The 15557-nt window shown below is 36.1% G+C and overlaps 3 protein-coding genes across 7 annotated transcripts; 2 read left to right on the forward strand and 1 right to left on the reverse strand.

Annotated features, from left to right (window-relative positions):
• Window positions 1-110: 110 nt before the first annotated feature.
• mettl8 (methyltransferase 8, methylcytidine) lies at window positions 111-6312 on the reverse strand. 3 transcript variants are annotated; one of them, XM_015045419.1, is made up of 11 exons: window positions 6226-6312; window positions 4747-4903; window positions 4514-4605; window positions 4254-4411; window positions 4062-4142; window positions 3904-3953; window positions 3195-3255; window positions 2436-2575; window positions 1517-1623; window positions 815-880; window positions 111-411 (listed from the first exon to the last, which is right to left on the reverse strand). In XM_015045419.1, exons 2-11 carry the CDS (start codon window positions 4896-4898, stop codon window positions 257-259), a joined length of 1062 nt encoding a protein of 353 aa, XP_014900905.1. In that variant the 5' UTR covers window positions 4899-4903; window positions 6226-6312; the 3' UTR covers window positions 111-256. The 3 variants fall into 3 exon arrangements, with proteins under 3 accessions (XP_014900905.1, XP_014900891.1, XP_014900898.1); XM_015045405.1 differs by having other exon boundaries at window positions 4062-4411; XM_015045412.1 differs by having other exon boundaries at window positions 4062-4411; window positions 6149-6232.
• dcaf17 (ddb1 and cul4 associated factor 17) lies at window positions 6278-11868 on the forward strand. Of its 3 annotated transcripts, XM_015045382.1 has the most exons (14): window positions 6278-6430; window positions 6515-6618; window positions 7110-7200; window positions 7368-7504; window positions 7599-7677; window positions 7937-8026; window positions 8102-8209; window positions 8309-8411; window positions 8846-8985; window positions 9882-9991; window positions 10103-10187; window positions 10277-10360; window positions 11099-11254; window positions 11565-11868. In XM_015045382.1, exons 1-14 carry the CDS (start codon window positions 6302-6304, stop codon window positions 11670-11672), a joined length of 1524 nt encoding a protein of 507 aa, XP_014900868.1. In that variant the 5' UTR covers window positions 6278-6301; the 3' UTR covers window positions 11673-11868. The 3 variants fall into 3 exon arrangements, with proteins under 3 accessions (XP_014900868.1, XP_014900882.1, XP_014900877.1); XM_015045396.1 differs by lacking the exon at window positions 11565-11868 and having other exon boundaries at window positions 11083-11219; XM_015045391.1 differs by having other exon boundaries at window positions 6337-6618.
• Window positions 11869-12421: 553 nt separating this feature from the next.
• Window positions 12422-15471, forward strand: cybrd1 (cytochrome b reductase 1). Its single transcript, XM_015045430.1, has 4 exons — window positions 12422-13010; window positions 14127-14335; window positions 14534-14688; window positions 14772-15471. The coding sequence occupies exons 1-4, from the start codon at window positions 12824-12826 to the stop codon at window positions 15031-15033; spliced, it is 813 nt and encodes a 270-aa protein (XP_014900916.1). The 5' UTR covers window positions 12422-12823; the 3' UTR covers window positions 15034-15471.
• Window positions 15472-15557: the final 86 nt, after the last annotated feature.

The raw sequence follows: 15557 nt of genomic DNA on the forward strand, positions 1-15557 counted from the left end.
TTTTCTAACTTCTTTTGTATTGTATATTAGGTGAACAGAAATCCAATGACTCTAACTAAGCTATCTTATGAGAGTCATGCTATTAATACAGTAAGATGAAAAGACAACACTATGTTTAATTAGTTTATTTTACTTATTTTGCTGCAGCTGAAATTTTACATTAAAAAATTAAAACATTTTATAACGGAAAAGAGATTTAAATAGTACAAAACCCATATAAAAAACACACAAACACACAGCTGTGCTATTGGGGCTTCTAGGATGGTGATGGTAGAGGTGGTTTCCTGTACTTGCTCTGCATCCACACCCGACGCATTGCGACTTTCTTCCCACGGTTCACTTGTAGTCGTTTGTCTTCAAGATTCTGAATTTCTTCAAGTCCAGCTTTGGAAAATAAATCATGGACCTCTTCTGTAAATGTTGCATAAAGCATAATCAGTGACCAGAGCTTTTTTTTTCTTTTCTACAAAAATAATTTCCAAATTCTAGGTTAATAGTCATCCAGAAATAATGTGCAATTATAATTCAGATTTTCTTAAATACATTTTTCAAATTCCCTCTAAACTAGAGAAAAATTTTGATTTTTTTTTTTGTGTGTAAAATAAGTTTTTTTTTTGTGTGTGATAAATTAAAAATATATAAAGTCAGAAAATATTGGGTTGGGATTTACATTATTCACCAGGGTAAAAAGTACACAACTGTTTGGTTCAGTAAACACCAAGGTGAGCTCAGTGACAAATCCTGGACACTGTCACCATCACTGTACTGTTTTATGCATGAAGTCACGCATACATCTTTAGGTCATTACCAATACCTTTAGTAAAAAAGTAAACGCAGGTTCCATCTCCACGTGTGTAGAAATTGTCTGATAAGCATCGACCTAAATATTAGAAAAAAATAAAAAATATAATTACAGGAATGCATATGTATTTGGAAAAATATACTTCTAGGGTTCCTACACAGTCTAGAAAATCTGCAAAAGTATAAAAATTAGTTTCAGTATTTTCAAGGTATGGATAAAAATAATAAAATAAATAAATACATTTAAAAACCTATGCTAGCCTAGTGAGGTGTCTATCCTTCTTTCTTATTTCCTCGTATACTTCCTTGTGCACTTCTTTCCTCTCTCCTATTCTTCTTTACCACCTTGTCCTTTCATCTACTCTCATCTTCTTCCATCTTTAATTCCTTACTTCCTTTTACCCTTACTTCTTTCTGTTGTTTCTCCTTTCCCCCTTGCCTTGTATTTTTCCTCTTTTCCTTCCTCACTGGTGTCTTTCTCATCATTCGTTAATTCATTCATTCATTCACTCACCTTCCTTAAAATTAGCTATTGGAAATTTGGCCATTTCATGGTGAACTTATTTTTTTTTTTCTTTTTTTAAGAAGAACACTAAACATTAAACAGGAAACTAAGTCAGGAAAACCCTGGCATTTTTTAAATGCATAATGTGTAATAATCCTGGCCTTCATATTTGCATAAATATTTTGTTTTATTGTCAATGAGGAGCCTCACCCTTCTTAAACCGTAGCTGTGAAAGATCATATCTCCCATAATCACGAAAGAGGAAAACTCCTCCATGCTTCAAATATGTTGAAAGTTGGTTCACAACTCTCTGCACTCTGTAAAAGGAATAGAAAACAAATAATCAAATACTGTTGATTTGTAAGTGAACAGCAAATGAAAGTGAATGGAAGTGTGATCCATCAAGCAGAAAGCAAGCAGTGAAAACATTGAAATATACTTCTGTTCAGAAACATCTGCTGCACAGCTCTTAAATTGTATTTAATTGACCTGACTCACAAATTATGTATAAATATTCCTTGAACCTCTTCACATTTTGTCAAATCACAACCATAAAACAGTATTTTATTATGGTAGATTTTATATGACAGAATCACACCAAGTACTACAGAATCCTGAAGTTGAAGGAAAACAATATGCAGGTTTTTGATTTAACAAATAAATCTGATTTGTGTGACTTATATTTGTATCCATCCTGTGTAAGACAGAACTTATACTGTATTTTATTACAACTTTAGGTGATGGTCTAACACAAAGTTGGCACAATTTTTAAGTGGAATAAAAAAATGCATAGCATGAAAATATTTTCTAACTAGAAGTCTCAAAAGTATTGCTTGCATTTGTAGTCCATAATATGTAGACCGCCTTTTGCAGCAGTTATAACTGAAAGTGTTTTGGGGTATTTTTCTACCAGACTGAAATATTCTATTCTTCTTTGTAAAACAGGTCAAGATCAGTCAAATCGGAGAGAATGAAGCATCTGAGAACATCAATTTTAAAGTCTTCCTACAGATTCTCATTTGTATTTAGGTCTGGACTTTAACTGGACATGAAGATGAGTTGGAGGGTTGTGAAAGAGGAATGAGCAGGTCGCTGATAAATAACTCTTTATACTTTAATCTTCACCTACCGCTGAGGGTGGATGGAGGAGAGCACAAAGACTGCGAGGATGACATCCAGGCTCTGAGGAGGGAATGGAAAAGAGCCCGTCTCCTCACAAATGTCGTGGACAAAGGCATGACACATAGAATCATCATAGTCCAGATGGTCCTGTTAGAGGGAAATAAACTGGGTCACCTTCACCAAGTTGTCTCTATTCCCATATTAATGTGGGAGATTTTCATTGGCAGTGTGTAAAATAAGTTTTGAACAAATTAATGTTTTTCTAAGATTAAATATGCCTGCAACAACCCAAATAATCTTCAAATACAAATAAATCAATGCAAAGTAATCAACAAATTAAGTTATGAGTAAAAAAAAAAAGAAAGTTATTCTTGTGTATGGCTCAGGTGTGATTTGGCTGCATTATTCCATGCAAACTGACTTCAAATCTTGAAGGTTCTGGGGGTGTTTTTCATGCCTTCTTGTCTTCAGTTCTCATCATAGAGACTTAATATGATACAAAACAGATCAGTGACTAGGGATAGGAATACATTGAAATTTGTAGCTCCAATGTGTCAAATAAGTTCACATAATATTAATACTTTTGAAGTCCTGTTTAACAAATTCAGTATAACAGGACTCTTTGAAACATAAGTTAATCTTGGTTGATATAAACATCTCCCTCAAGCATTTAATGATGAAGTAGAAATGCATAATTCTCTGTTCATTTAGGATTCAACATTAAGTTAATATTATTACTTCATTTTTTTACACTAATAATTATTACCTTAACCAGCTGAATGGCACGAGGGGAGAAGTCACAGCAGTATAAAAAGGAGTCTGTGTTCCTGAGAAACAAAAGAACCAGCTCTGAAAATATCAAATAACCATAAGTGGATATGTACTGCAGCTTTGGATAATTTTGTTCCTTTGAATCAAGACTCCTTCATCACTTCAAAAAAACATAGACCTTGAAAGTTTCAGGAGTTACCTGCTTAATGTCAAAATAAAACAGGTGAACCATCCAAACATCACAATTGGCCAAGTAACCACTGATCAGTACAGATATTTTTTTTTCCTTTTTTATAAAATATTCAAAACTGAAAACTTCCACGTTTTCTGCCAGGAAACTCATCAACAAACAGCTCATTCTTTTGATGAACTTTGTTTCGAGTTTAATTAAAATCAGATAAACCTGACGAACATATGATTTGATTCATGAATGTAAACTTGTAACTTCTTTCAACATTGGACCTAATGCTACGACCTCAGTCATGGAACATGAGGTGAATCTGTTCTCTTTCATGGTCAAAGTTTGATGATTTTAATTGAATTAAAACAAAGTTTACACAAACAACATTTCGCATGTTAAAAGAAGAAAGAAAACATGAATCCAATCAGTACATCTGCAGATAAAACATTACAGTGATCAAATATCAAACATATAAATCTTTATACGAGTAATTATGTGTAAATCAGTTAAATATATGACCTACTTTATGGTATTAACAATGGGAAATACACTGTTACCAACTCCACATCCAACCTGCGAAGAGATAAAGTGAAAGGTCAAGTTAAAGCAGTTAAACAACACTCTATAAAACTAAGGAAAGGGATGTGCATAAACATGAAGAAAGTGAACATTTTTTAAAACCTCCAAAATCCGGAAAGACGCATGCTGTCCAGGAAAAGAAGAGATTTGTCTGATGGTTTCATTTGGTTCTGCTGCAGCTTCCTGGAAATAAAAAGGTATCTGTTTTTGGCGGCGCTGAATGGGATCATTGTGTCGACAGTGTCCAGTTTCCCCATTAGTCCGGGAGCTACTGCTAGCTGGCTCTGCTGCTACCTGATGACTGTGGCACGCATTTGTCCTCTTTTCTTTGGCAGATGAAGGATGTAATTCTGGGAACTCTAAAAACAGCCACCTGCGATCTTTGAAGAATTTATCCTGATGCGCCTCGTAAAACTGGTCCCAGTACTGGCAAGCGTCTGTGCTAAATTTACCTGAAGAAAGGAAATTGGATTAATGTTTAACTTTTTTTTTTTTCACATTACGTAAATAGTAATGTGATGAGATAAATTATCATGTGGCAACATGTTCGTTACCTTGCTCTTTTAAAGGAAGTCGTATACTTGAATTTTCTTCTGCCTTCTGCCGAGCAGCTTCTTGGTCCTTCTTTGTCCACTGCACATGGTCCCTAATTGTGAAAACATTAAAAAACTAAAAGAACTGTTGTCTTGACTTAAGTGGAGGATAAACTAGATTTTCCTATTTTAGTGTTTGATTCATAAAGATAAACAAGAGGCTTTAGGAAGGGAAAAAACAGATCATTTCTGACCACATGTTGTGTTTAAAGATGTCATCAGGGTTTGTCAAAATTCGTGAACCCAAAGGAGCCGTAGGTCTTGCCTTAGTGCTCTTTAATCTCACGTAAAACCGGATGAAAGCAGAAGCTTGTGTGAACACAGGGCAGCTCCATTGTTTATGCATTTACTCTGCAAAAGACCAAGGAGTTCAATTATAACATTTATTCTATAGTTAGAGACTGAAACAACAAAGTAATTGTTAATCTTAACACACACTTTTAAATTAAGGCCAGCATACTTTTTGGGTCATTGAAATGGTGTGCAAAGAAAAACACCCTAAAATAAATTAATCTTTAACTGAGGCAGCACAGCCTCACACTGAAAAATTCAACCTTTAATCTGAGCACATTTATACAGTTAAGAAAAAAATAATAGAATTCCACCTTAAATAATAATTTTTTTCACAAAAGCTCAGCTGCCACACATGTAGGCACAATTCCTTTAAAATAAACATCACAGAAGCAATTTTTTTATTTATACTTTACTTTTTAAATAGACTAAGTTTGAGATTTTCAGCTACAAACACTCCAGGTAGGTTTGTGGGGGGGGAAATGGATAAGTACGTGTAAAAGCACTTCAAGGCCAGTGTTAAATATGGTGGATCTGTAACGATATATTAATATTTTGCTATTTGTGAAAATGCAATTTTGTACTTGTAAATCTATAATCCATGTTTCAGGAATTGTAAATGAGCTTATCATGGCTTATCCATAATTATTTAAAAACTGTTCAGTTTGCATTGAAAAGGATGACAGATTATAAACTGTATCATGATCATTCTCAAAAGTTAAAAAAAAAGAAACACAAATTAATGCATGGATGAACTGATGTAAACGCCCTAAAGGAAACAAAATACTGGACAAAATATGAAAACAAGGTAATCAAAACAAAAAATCAATATATTACAAAATGAGCAGAATGTGAATAGAAAATAACTTTTGTGGTGATTTGAAAGTGCACAAGAGTGTCTGACTTGTTTGTATTTTTGGCTATATTTTAACACGTTTACTACAGGAAATAAGTGGATCTGATACTACTACATCGACAAACTAAAGCTAACGAACGTTGGCGCTGTGGTTTCAGTCGGAAATGTTTCCTTATTTTGCCCGTAGAAGAAGACGCTTGGCAAACATGCAGCTGAACAGGCTAACGGCCAGCTAACTTCAGCACCAACCGAAAAGCGACATTAATTTCCTCAGATTAAACCGATTACCTGTAAATTATACCAAACTTTTTCTAACTTTGGGACAGTTCCCTCTAACTGTGTAGATATACTGTAGATATACAAATCGCCTTTTGCAAAAAATATCCATAATCGAGGTTTTTAGCTAAAATAAAAGCTATTTCTGATGGTTTCCATGCTAACTTACTTACGCTGAGAACTACTGCGATCTGGGAAAGATACAATGTGGTAAATAGCTCTTCGGGTTGGAGAACATCCCCATCCTTACCTGGTGGTTCTGGATGTCGTGTGCCGTTTGAAAGAACCTTTGGAGGCTTTGGTTTGTTGAGGAGCTCCGCCTGCAGATGGCGCCACCCCGCAGAAAGATGACTTTTAACACTGCTGATCTGCTGAACCAGAGGAGCAGAGGGATCTTGGATACTGGGACTTTACACAGATTCTGCTTGAAAATCCTCAGAAACATCACTCTCCCTGTAACATAAAGCAACACTTTAAAATTGTATCAATTCCTGCTTTCAATACATATTTTACTATACATAACTGTTGCCTCACTGTAGGAAAACAGGAGATTCATTAAAGTTTGGAGCAAGACTTCAAAAACAGCAATAATGTATGAGAGTGGTAGAATCTACTGTGATAATTACCAGAACTGCTACAGTTGGTGAGTACGGATTATTCACTTCAATTATTTACAGAATAATCTAATTTATTAAGTTCAATGTTCAGACTTCAGCAGTTTGATCACAGCTGTGTCTCAAAAACATGTCAGGGAATCTGAATTTAAAAATGGACAGTCTTTTACAGTCAAAGGTATACCATACTTTAGTGCAGTTTTAGCTAGCAAAATTAATTACTGTTGTAAAGTAAAGCATATACCAGCAGTTACTATAGGATAAATGTGTAAATTGGTCACATGTGGAAGTGGCAAGCAGATGATTTCTTTCCATTGTTTGGGGCTATCAGCAACAGAATTGAAATAATTTAAGCTTCAGAGTTCAGACACTCCATTTAGATTTTATCTGTAAGACTTTTTGCCAGAGTCTGTATTTTTATGCTAAGATTTCTCCTCAGAAAGATCAAAGCTCACTTGTCTGCTAGAATATTACTTACATTATATTGTTCTAGTATGTAACTTAAATCTTCTGATTTTAGTGTCCACGATCAGCCCCAGAATTTATACAAATTCCCAAAGAAGTCCAAACAGCAGAAGATTGAAGATGCTCTGCTTTGTCAGAGCCCTCTTGTGAGTAAAATTTAGACATATTTGTGTACTTCGTTTGTGAAATGTAGCTGATTTTGCAAAGATAAACTACCTTCTATTACAACAATTTACAAGTCAACTTTAGAATTATATTTAATCAATGAAGTATATCCTGATTTTGTTGATTTTTTTTTTTTTTTTTGTTTCAGGGCAAAACTTTATCTTCTCCCTCTGAACATAAACCCTGCCTCTTAGCTCTGACAGCAGATAACTGGCTCTGCCGCATTTCAGCTGAAACGGGGAAAGAGCTGCAGAGAATTTATCTCTCTCCTAAATACAAATACAGGTATATTTAACACTCATGTCTTTGTCCTTTGATGGGTTATAATTAATTTTATTTTATAAACATGTATTAGAAACCTTGCATTTCTGTTTTGTAGATATCTTGCCTGGAATGTTTCACAAGAAACATTTTACATTAAATCTGTCCAGAACAAAGAAACACCCATGTCGAGACAGGTACAAATCTATTATTTTAAGCTAACTTAAAATATGTTGCACTTTTACACAGGCATTGAAAGCCTATATGCCTAATATAATGAGCATTTAAGCATCCTTGAGTTGTTGTTCTGAAATAAATTAATCAATAAATCAAGGAACAATAGTTTTTCTGTAGTAAAGGGGTCTACTTTAAGAATTAAACATTTTTGTTTTCTTTTAATAACATATTTAACAAAGATCTATGTAGTTTTTTTGTTTTGTTTTTTTTCTCCCGTAGGCAGGTATATCGCAGAATGCAGTCATGCACATGGCCATTTTTCGTGTTTTCCCCTTGCAAATTGTGGGGATTTTGGAGATAAATAAAAAGGTATAGTTCATTTAATCATATAGGTGTACTTGATTTTAGGATTTATGTTATAAAACGGAAATTATTTCATTTCAGGGATTTGGAAGGGGTGTTACAGATGTGGTTTTGTCCCAGGGTGTCCTTGCTGTGTCTTACAGCAATAAGTCAGTGAAGCTGTACAGCCTTGAACACATTGTCCAAAGAGTATGTATGTGTTCAGCTGGAACGATCTCCATTAACATGCTATCTGTGAAATGTATTTATAGAACACCTTAGATGAAAAATAACCGTCTTTGTTGTTAGTGTCTAACAGAAGAGTTGACACTGGGACAGCAGAGTCCCCTGCTGGGACACAGAACCGTTGGGGACGTTCCATTTGGTATCCCAGTTAACATCCACATCACTGGTGAGTCACTTTAACCCTCATTTAGTTCTCCATCTATTATGCCTTTATAGAATTCAGTCCTCATTACCATACCAAATATTCAGAACATTTTCTTAACTTAAACACCAGTGTTAGCCATATTGTTTTTATTTTTTATGAATAAATACAAAAAGTGAATTTTTCTCCAGCCTCCAACCAAGAAAAAAATAAAATAAAATAAAGAATCCATCTCTTCTTATAACAAGAACCCTTCTTGTTATAATGAAATGTAAATTAAAAATGTAATAGTTAAACATAAATTGTTGGGTGGCGCAGAGTAAAGCACATTATCCACTGTCTTGTCTAACCACTTTCAAATAAAGGCCAATAGAACCAATAAAATAACATTAAAAAAAAACTGGCACACACAAATTGTTAATGGAAATATGTTTTTTTTATTTTATTTTATTTCACAGAACCACCACCACTTCTTTTTGAGGCATTCTCTCACAATGGTATCCAGATCGGCGGCTTCCCTTGGCACTGCATTTACACCCCACCACACAAGAAACACAGAGGGACTCACTACATCTGTTCACTCAAGGACAGCACTTTGGTAAATTTAGAGAGTTTTCTTTATCTTCGCAGGACAACATCTGTTTTTTGGCTGATGAGTTAATGATTTGTTCATCAGTATTTGGGACAAATTATACACATGGACCTGATTAGTGCTCTTTAAAGTACACATTTGTAAGCTTTGAATTGTGTATCATTAGACTTTGACTAGACATAATATTTGAAAATCTTGCAATATAAAAGTACTGGCTAAGTATTGCAATGGCAACATCAGTTGCAACCCATTCATTCTTATGAATGCTCCCAATACTCTTCTGTTGATGAATTGAACAGAGCTCCGTGAGATGTTTAAAACTTCAGAGTATTTTGTGACTTAATTGTGCTTTGAACTTTACAACCTCCTCTCAGACTTGTCTGTTGCTTTCCTTGTTTTTCATGATGATATTTAATTTCTGATGCTCTCATAGAACATCTGGATTTATATTGAGGGAAACACGGACGGATTGTATTTACTAATTAGGTGATGTCTGAAGGCAAATGACTGCTCTGAATTTTATTCAGGAATATCAGGATACAGTGGACTGAATGCAAATGCACAACACACTTTTCAGTTTTTAGACAATTTATGAAACTGTAATTTTTCTTTCATGAAGCATTTGTTCACTACTTTGTGTTGGTTTTTCACATAAAATCCAAACAAATTATATTAATGTTTGTCGCTGTAGCACGACAAAATGTGACTAAGTTCAAGGGGTGTGAATTAGTTTTGCAAGCGACTGATGGTAGCAAAATATTGTTGATAGTGGAAAAAGTCACAGCATGTCACACATTGTCCAATTTAAGTGTGCAAGATGTTGATGCTGTGTTGGTTGAGCTTTGCCCAGCTGTGAGCTGGGTTTGCACCATGCCTTTAACTACACATCTTTGTGAAATCAGGCAAAAAATGGAATCCAGAACATGAACTGTTGCTCTCTTGAGAGTGACGTTATCTTCTTCCATCCGGCCGGTTCAGGGAGAGTCATCCACATTGGACCGAACACTATAAAGTGAGTGATCCGGTCAAGGTTAACAATATAAATGGTATTACAAAACGGCATTATCTCCTCTGTCGCTCACACGTACTGTATGATCATGTATGCCTTTCCTTTCTTTTGAAGTGTGCTGAAAATCATTAGTGAACTAAACAGTCCTTTGCCGTCAGAGGTGCTAGAGGACTACTCTCTGACAACACATCGAAGCAACGTAGGTGTAACATTTAACATCTTTACTGTATATGAGATGTTTTATTAATACTCACGGTCTTGAGCGTTGCTGGTGACGATGTTCTGCAGCTGCGCCCCCGTGTCACCGTCACGTCTTCAGGCCGGGCGGTGAGATCGAGATTTCAACAGCTGGACGATGATCCAACGCAGGAGGTACCACAAGACTGTTCTGAGCCTTGACATAAACAAAATCGCACAGACATAGTACTTGTTGTACTCTTGATATAACTGCCCCTGAGAGCCTTAGTTTAATTTATGCGAAAACAAAAAACATACATGTTTTTGACCATGGTCTCGTTTAAATCTGCTTGTGCATCTTAATGCTGTTGCCATGAATCTAGAAATATATAACAGACAGCAGGTTTAGCAGGCAGATATTTTACTCTGAATCAATCCCATGTGCACAAAATCTGTTTAGAGAAGAGCGAACATCCTCTGAAAACACAAGTTGATGAAGGATCATCTCTAAATTAAACATAGTCTAACGCCACGTAGCTGTCTGAGCCAAAAAGGTTTCCAGTCATACGAGCTTTATTTGTTCCAAAGCATCACATGATGAATCTGTACTTGGATGTGGATTAGACCTGGTCTGTGGTCACAGCTTTACGTCTCGTAAAATGTACTGCAGAATTTTATTTTGAAATATTGAGAATTTAGAGATTCCTCATAACAAAACTGTAAATTAAAACATGATGTTATGGAAAATGTGTTAGGAGGCTCTGTCTATAAAAATGTGTACTGCATGGCTCCTACAACAGAGCTGATACAGATTTTTTTTTAATACGTCATTGGTAACTTTCTGTTCTTGGCTTAAACATATTGACTATATGCATAGTTTATTTGGAGCAGGTGTAAATTTGTTCAACTCAGAGCAGTCTTTTGATATTTCAGACCTTTCGGTTGCTGGAATACGAGGATGAACTCGACCTTCTGGCCATAGCGGTAACTAACGGGGAGGGCGAGGAGGGCAGAGCTCATGTCCAACTGCATGACAACCAAACAGGGCGGTTACAGCGAAAGATTGACCTGGATGAGCCTTGGGATGAGGTTTGTAATATAAAGAAGTTTATTAATTTGACATATTTTGTGTTAATTAATCACTCTGTCAGTAGGAAAAGGGTCATATAAAACCTTTAAAAATAAAATACACTCAATATAAATTGTTCTGTGTTTGAATAGTTTTATTACTATTATGTCCATACTTCAACAAAAGAAACTGATTACCTGGTACCACATGGCAGTAGATTGGGGAAAAAGTGGCTATGTGTGGTACAAAATGAGAACGTAGTTGGTTCCAAAGTAAAGAAATAAACATCAGGTTGTGTGCGAGTTAATGCGTTTCTGTCCTCTGTTTCAGACTTATCCACATGAGCTGTTCTTTGACAGAGACACCATTGTTCACATTGAGCAAAAGGGCAGCCAGTTCTGCTGCCATGTTTATAAACTCAGGACCATCACTAAATGACAGAATTGACCAAATGATATTGTGATTTGTTTTTTCCAATGTTGTAAAGTTGTTGGAAGTAGTAGCAAACTTGTGGATACTTGTATAGTTTATTTTGTCTGAATATCTGTTTTCTGTATTGTAAATTTCTGTAATCACCAACAACCACAAAAATGTAATTGCTTTTTGATAATATTAAAATGATATACTTTTCAAAGCTGTTTCTCTCTCTTGCTCTTCCTCATGGACGTACATACACATTTTATTTTGATTTTTCAAAGTAAATTTAGAAATGTTCAATTTTAATTCAAACATAAGTGCAAACAATTTCAAACAGTATTTTGCCGACTTTTTAAAAAGTTGATCAAAGTTACAGTTTAATACACAATCGAGAGGATTCTCTTCACTTGACAGTGATAAAACAAAGTCCTTAGTCACAGGATTCTTTAGATCCACTTCCATTATCATCTATTAGGAGAAACGTGTGAAGTTTAAGTTTCTGCAAAATTTAATCCCCCTTTCAGATTAATAAATATGGAGAGTCATTTAAGCCAAAATTACATCAATAAATAAGCATGCGATTATTTGACTTCTTTAATTAATTTAGCAATAGTTAGATTATTTATATTTATTTAATTAATTAATTTTGGCTGTATTTTTAATTGAACTGAATAAATATATTACTTGCCAGCTGTTACACAGTGCGACACTAGTTGGCGCCAGTACCCATTGATTTACAATGAACAACTGAAACATGTAACAGTTTTCATAAGATCGAATGACGCTCTGGGCAGACAGTCATCTCTCCCCTCATAATACTAGCCTGTAACGGCTTTTTTTTTTTTTTTTTAAAGTTGTGTCATTCAGACTTGACTCTGTGTCTGTGGTCGGCCTTACAGAGAGAAAAAAACATTTAACGGCTAAGTGTTCAGCTGAGGTCAGAGGATGACACAGCACAAATAGCTGCTTTTTACGGGTCCTGACTCCTCTGTAAGTACGCAAGTTACAAAACGTCGCTCCTCCAAACAGTTGCGTGCCTCCCTGTCACGTGACTGCGTTTCTTGTCGAGCAGCCGCTTGAAATAGTTTTTGGATGCTTGAAAACAACTGCTGCAGTTCAGACGCGTCCTCCTCACCGTGGCTGCTGATTTTTTTTCTCGCTCACTGAAGGCGATGGAGAATTTGAAGCAATTCCTGTTCGCTCTCTCCGCTGCCGGAGCTGTCGGGTTTGTCGCCATAATATTCGTGCTGAGGTGGGTTCTCCACTTTAAGGAAGGCTTGGACTGGAACGGAGGACTGGCTGAATTCAACTGGCATCCGGTGCTGGTCGTCACAGGCTTCATTTTCCTGCAGGGCACAGGTGAGATGGATGACTACTGTCATTCCAAGAAGTCTGAAAACAGAATGTGGCTGTTTAGGCGCCCAGAGAGGAAGTTAGTGGGAGAAACCATGTTGAACGCGACTGTTTATCCTCCAGAATCTTGGGGGAGGTCGGTGTTGGAAATGAACTGAAAGGAAAAAAAATGTCCATGCCAGCTTAACCTTTTCATACTTTGTCATGATTCAGCTCTAAGCTTTATTTTTGGAATTTTAACACAAAGTAGACTAATTGTGAAGTGGGAGGCAACTGATGCAGTTTGTTTTTTTTTACCAATAGGAGTGTTGCTGAAAACAAAGGGACTCTGCGGTTAGGTCTGGGATAAAGTAGTTGAGAAGTTCAAAGCTGACCTAGTTAAAAAAAAAAAAAAAAAAACGTCTTAAGATGTGAACATCTCACATAGCACTTTTCAATTCATAGTTGTGTACTTAGCAAATTCAGCCATTATGGAAAAGTGGCAAGTTTGCTACAATACACAGCAAACGTGTGGAAGAAAGTTCAGTGGACAGCTGATCAGTTTGAACTTAAATTTTGAAGGTCTTTAGATCCAGGGAACTAACACTACACGTTATGCTGAACACACTAACCTCATTGTGAAGTCAGTCTGGTAGTGGCAGCATCATGCTGTGGGCAGGAATGGAATGCTGGCTTGAGTTTGTGTGAAAATGGATAAAGTTAAATTTACAAAAATCCTTGAAGAAAATCTCTTCAAAGCTGCAAAGGATTTGACAACAACCTGAGACGTACAACTAAGGCTACAATGCAATTGTTTAGGTGAAAACATATTTATGTGCTGGAATGGCCCAGTTAAAGACCTGTTATTATTTAAGAGTAAATCTGTAGGAATGTGCTTCTTTGTGTTTGTCTATCACATAAAAATCCCAATAAAATATATTGAAGTTTGTGGTTTTAATGATACAAAATGAAAATAAAAAATCCCTAAATGGGCATTAATAATTTTGTAAGGTAGTGTAGATCAGCAGTAGGAAGCAAAAACGATTTCACATTGTGTAGTAATTTGTGTTTTTCTAAGTCTTAATGACTCAGCAGTCTCTATGTGGTTCAAGCACTGATGGAGCCACTGATCCTCTCTTGCAGCCATAATTGTCTACAGGCTTCCCTGGACCTGGCAGTGCAGCAAACTCATGATGAAGTTCATCCATGCAGGCTTGAACTTGACAGCCTTCATTTTCGCTATTATTGCCATGGTGGCCGTTTTTGACTTTCACAACTTTGCCAAGATCCCCAACATGTACAGTCTGCACAGCTGGCTGGGCCTGATGGCCGTTATTCTGTACGGTCTGCAGGTAAATAGACCTATTTTCATTCACAGCCTACTCAACAAAATTGATTACGACACTTTGGTTATTTTTTTTTCTCAGTGTTTAAGTTGCTTTTTCATGCTTATGTTTTCCACATGAAGACACAAGGATTAAAAGTTGCATGACTGAAGCATCTGATAAGCTTTTTTTTTTTCTTTTCTTCCCTTGTTCTTGAATGGGCAGCTTGTTCTCGGAGTCGGCCTATACCTGATACCAGTTACACCTGTGTCCTGGAGAGCAGCTTGTATGCCCATCCATGTCTACAGCGGTCTTTTTCTTTTCACCAGTATCATAGCAGTTGCTCTCATGGGAATCACAGAAAAACTTATCTTTGGCCTGTAAGTATTTAAGCAATTCAGATGTTTATACGTAAGTGTTTGCTACAAATGAGTGTAACATTATTTATTTCTCTAACATACAGGGCCAACCCGAAGTATAAAGACTCTCCCCCAGAGGCAATCTTTGTGAATGTCTTGGGACTCCTCCTGGTGGTTTTTGGGGCCCTTATCCTCTGGATTGCCACTCGAGCGTCTTGGAAACGCCCCAGTGACCAGATTGCACATTCTCTGCATACCAACAGGGGAGGTGAGGACAACAGCAAAGCTGGTCCGGCAATGTCTGAACTGGAAGATGGAGCCAGTTGTGAGACGGATGGAGATGTCAGGAAGAGGAATAGTAAATAAATCAGAGAGCTAGCCTGACAGTTTGTATCAGGAATAAAAAATTCTGTGCAAAAATCTTAAAATAACCTCTGAAGTTTCCCAGAAAATATCTGTTGAATATTTTTACATTTTAACACTGCAAAATAATTGTCAAATATCCTTTGACAAATTGTGCATGGTAACCATAAACAAATCTAAGTTGCTATTTGCATTTAGTGAAATGACACTAAAAATCTGATGTGTTGAAAGCCAAGACCAATAAGATAAGGGATGTTTCAAGATTTTTGCACTGTATTTGGCCCTGATGCGTCCCTGCACAACATGCGAGTCCCTGTAAATGTTTGCAACACCACAAAAAGGGACCAACTGGTAACCCCAAGCAGTGACACAAACTGAAACTATGAAGATGGTTGTATTGTTAAACCAGCATACACTGTTTAGAAAATACAAAAAAAAAAACTTAAAATACTACTAAACTTTAAATTGTAACTATTTTGCACACCAAAATATTATTTTAGCTTATATTTCACCAACATTTATTGTTA

Source organism: Poecilia latipinna, unplaced genomic scaffold (assembly GCF_001443285.1).
Source record: "Poecilia latipinna isolate Pla-1442-1.1 unplaced genomic scaffold, P_latipinna-1.0 Scaffold37, whole genome shotgun sequence".
Classification (NCBI taxonomy): Eukaryota; Metazoa; Chordata; class Actinopteri; order Cyprinodontiformes; family Poeciliidae; genus Poecilia; species Poecilia latipinna.